Consider the following 3,872-nt stretch of genomic DNA (forward strand, 5'->3'; position numbering starts at 1 on the left):
ACAGCCGAGGAGAGCCGAGGACAGCGGAGGACATCCAAGAACAGCCGAGGACAGCGGAGGACAGTCGAGCGCAGCGCTTCGTGTCCGGAGAAAAGGCGGCGGGTTCCTGCCACTTTTTTAACCCGACTAAATGTCAGAACTGCTTGAAGGCTCGAGGAGTTCACGCGCAGAAGGACGGCGGCGGGCGGCAGGTAAAAACTCACCGTTACACCTGGAGAAGAGGCGTTCAGGAGCTGCTCCTTACATCGGAAACTGCATGTTTGTCCACAGACTAACATAAAGAAATGATCCAAGGATGTTGGTTTAACTAGTTACTTACCTGGTCTAAGATGAACCTACATCGTTCACTGATGTGAAGTGATGAACCATGGATGAAGGGATGAACGAGGCTTCTGAGCAGAAGTTGAAACTGAAAACATTTCTTTATTTTTGAGATAAAAATGATAGTTTTACATTTTTATAAATAAAACCTAACTTGCAGTCAGTAACCTGTACCTGGAGAGATATTGTTGATATTTGTTTACATATTGTGTGCAAATAAACCATTGTTGTTTGTTTATTATTTTAAAAAGTTGTGATTTATTTGCTCAAATTGAGTTTTTTTATTTTAAAGAAGTTTGATAAAAGATGAGATCAGCACCACTGCTGCAGCTGATAAAATATCTGATTTATTAAATTAATAATAGAAACAACAGCCAACCAGTCATATGAAGCAGAACAAATCACAGAACTCTTTTAAATCAGTTTCCGCCTGTCCTTTGAGCTTTTATTGTGAAAGCGCCCGCTTCTTTTCCGGTTGGGTGGGCGGTTTTCCTCCGGCTTGACTCTGATGGAGACGGTGTCCATGATGACAACTTGAAAACACCGCCCGCAGCACCGACCCTAACCCTGCTGGAGCCACTTCACCTACAATGTTCGTGGACCGGGTCTCGTCTCGGTCCCGGAGCAGCTCAGCGGGGAACCGTCCTCAGTCCGGACGGGCGGCCGCTGCTTGTTGCTAGCCAGCCCCGGGGACGATGGGCCCGGAGCGGCGTGGGAGCTAACCCCGCTACCCGAGCCGCTTCCAGGGAGGCTGTCATCGGCGAGCCCGCTCCGTCCGGACCGGGCAGGTCCAGCCGAACCGCGGCCAGCTGAGGGGTGAGCTCCCCGGGGAACACGGAGGGAGAACCGGATGTAAACAGCTGCCATTTTCAGGCCTGGCTGCTGAGGATCGATTAATCATCGGGATGTTTGATCGATCCTCCTGCGAACCAGCAGCTGTTTGATCAGGTCTGAGGGAAACAAATAATCTGCTGAAATAAAACCGGATGAATGTCATCAAACATTAAATCAGATTAAATTCAATCATCCTGATTAAAACCCGTTTATTCATCAGCATAAAAACTGAAATAAAGGAATATTAATAATTATTAAGACTAAACGGATCACAGAGAGGCTGAGGCGATCCTGGGGTCTGGTTCAGGGTCGCCTGGGCCCACATTGGTGTGTGTGTGTGTGGGGGGGGGGGGACCAGGCTTTGGTCCCCACGAGGAGAAATTATGTTTTTGGGTCAGGGGTTCGGTTTAGGACTAAGGTTTGGTTTAGGGTTAGGCTGTAGAAATGAATGGAAGTCAATGGGAAGATAGAGAGACATAACATGTGTGTGTGTGTTTCTGTCTGTGTGTGTGTTTTTCTCTGTCTCTGTGTGTGTGTGTGTTTGTGTGTGTGTGTGTGTGTGTGTGAGCGGTGCGTCCATGGCGCCTTCCACGGCGTTAAGGTTTGACCGTTGAATGTCTTCCTGTGTGTCTGCAGTGATGGAAGTGTCCCCTCAGGACCCCGTCCTCGTGGCCATGGACCTGTCAAAGTCCTACAGTCCTCTGTCCCGCAGCCATGCTGACGATGTGGACCTGTCCAAGAAGCCCGAGTGGTACCACCGCCGCCCCCCCAGCTGCAGCACAGACGTCCCCTCCACCTTCAGGTCCAGGCCCTCGGCGTCCTATAGCTCGCCGGCCGCGTCCATCCACTGCAGGGACGTGGAGCAGAGACCCGAGTCCCTGGGGGGCTACATGAATTCGACCCTGGCTCCGGGACTGGACCTGTTCCACGACCGGGTCCACGGCAGCCTGTGGCACGCTGGCTTCTGTGGAACGGACCAGAGCGGCAGCCCGCTTCCTGAGAGCAGCGGCGGCGAGGAGAGCGACAGCGGCTCTGACGTCATCTTCCTGGTCTCTTCTGCCAAGGAGCCGCTCCTGTGCGGGTCCTTCATCCAGGACGGCGTGGGACACATGGTGGAGCCGCTGTCCCCCGCCGTGTCCTCGCTGGACGAAGGGAGAGGATGCTACCTCCTACCTCAGCCCCTGAGCTCTCCCAGTCCGGACAGCTCGTACTCCGAGGACTCCTCGGACAGCTCCGTAGACATTCCCGTGCACCACACCAGACCCGTGGTCCTCCTGTCGGACCTGAACGCCGTTTACGGAAACCCGGCCGAGTCCGACGTCGAGGTTTCGAGCGACGACAGCGACCTCATCGAAGTTTCAGTCACAGACAGTAAGAAGCAAAATCAAGCTCCGCCTCCGAGGGAAAGGGAGAAAACTCCGCAGAGGAAAGTCCGTCGCAGTTCCAGGATGAAGAAACCTGCAGCAGAACCGGCCCGGTTGTCCCGCAGCGTGACGCGGCGCAGCCTGAAGAGACGGGTCAAATACAGCGCCGTGGGCATCTACAACGAGAACTGTGACTCTGATGACCTGATGGAGTTCGCAGAGAAGTTCTCCAGCTCAGAGGAGTCAGACCCACAGGCGGTTCTGCCACAGACCGCCAGGACCCGATCAGAGGAGTCGGACCTGGACGTTCGGACCGACAGGAAGTCTCCTCTGAGGGAGCAGCCTCCCCGCAAGGCTCCGCGCTCCAGAACTGTTCGTCACCAACAGGAGAAGAAGAAGAAGCCCCTCGCTGCTCCTGAAACTAAAGCGGTAAGCAGAACCAAGCAGAACTGGGTCCACAGAACCGGGCCGCAGCAGAAAAAACAGGCTGTGAGACGAAGGAGGAAAAAGCGCCGAAACACGGGACCTTCGGCTCTGTTTCCCCCCAGAGAACCGGAGATTCTGCTGAAGTATCTCAAAGCTAAGGAGCAGAGGAAGGACAAGAAGGCGGACGGGTTCTGTCCGTTTGTCCACATGGAGCAGCGGGTCTGCAGGGTGGTCAACTACCAGGACGAGGAGTCCACCGTCCAGAGCAGCAGGCGTCCACATGGACCGACTCTGTCCGGGTTTGTTCCCTGCACGTCCTGCTTCCAGCTGGGTCGGCCCAGTTCTGACGCCGGCCATCAGGCTGAGCTGCGGTGCTGTCTCTGTGGACAGACAGCCAACGTCCTGGGCCTGGGGGACCTTCACGGGCCGTACTGTCCCACCAGGATGTCTCTGAAGGAGCAGAAACTGTCCAACGGCTGTCTGCCGACCTCCTCTGAGGACGACTGCAGCGCTGAGAACAGTGTCCTCAGGGGGGACGGTCTCCGTCCCTCAAAGGGACCTCCTCTGGACGAGTGCTGGGTCCACGAGGACTGCAGCATCTGGGCCGCCGGCGTCTTCCTGGTCCAAGGAAAGCTGTACGGCTTGGAGGAGGCGGCTCGGCTCGCCCAGGAGACGGTGAGTGGCTCCGAGGAACCGGGTGGTGGTTCTGATCCGGATCAGATTCAGAACCACCTGGTTCTGTTGTCCGCTCGCGGCTTCAGCTTTGAAACTTTGTTCTTCTCGTCTCAGATCTGCTCCAGCTGCCGTCAGACCGGAGCTATTATGGGATGTTTCCAGAAGAACTGCTGCAGAAACTACCACTCCACCTGCGCCGTGCAGTCAGGTAACCCTGGGGACAGGGGGGGCGGGGCAGGGGGAGGACAGGTG

The 3,872-nt window shown here is 55.5% G+C and overlaps 1 protein-coding gene across 5 annotated transcripts in view; it reads left to right on the top strand.

Moving 5' to 3' along the window:
• The first annotated feature begins 631 nt into the window (after positions 1 to 631).
• Positions 632 to 3,872, top strand: part of LOC108251647 (transcription factor 20-like) — an 11,249-nt gene continuing 8,008 nt past the window's right edge. For 3 of the 5 annotated variants that reach the window (XR_001809367.2, XM_017442014.2, XM_037978829.1), the window contains exons 1-2: positions 1,648 to 3,620; positions 3,735 to 3,828. Coding sequence is in view for 2 of the 5 variants with exons in the window: in XM_017442014.2 (XP_017297503.1) it covers positions 1,770 to 3,620; positions 3,735 to 3,828 (1,945 nt within the window). In the remaining 3 variants the exon portion in view is untranslated. Of the gene's footprint in view, positions 1,270 to 1,647; positions 3,621 to 3,734; positions 3,829 to 3,872 lie in introns of those variants that run through there. The other 2 variants (XR_001809368.3, XR_005233874.1) reach the window with 2 other exon arrangements.

This window comes from Kryptolebias marmoratus, linkage group LG12 (assembly GCF_001649575.2).
Source record: "Kryptolebias marmoratus isolate JLee-2015 linkage group LG12, ASM164957v2, whole genome shotgun sequence".
In the NCBI taxonomy this organism is placed as follows: domain Eukaryota; kingdom Metazoa; phylum Chordata; class Actinopteri; order Cyprinodontiformes; family Rivulidae; genus Kryptolebias; species Kryptolebias marmoratus.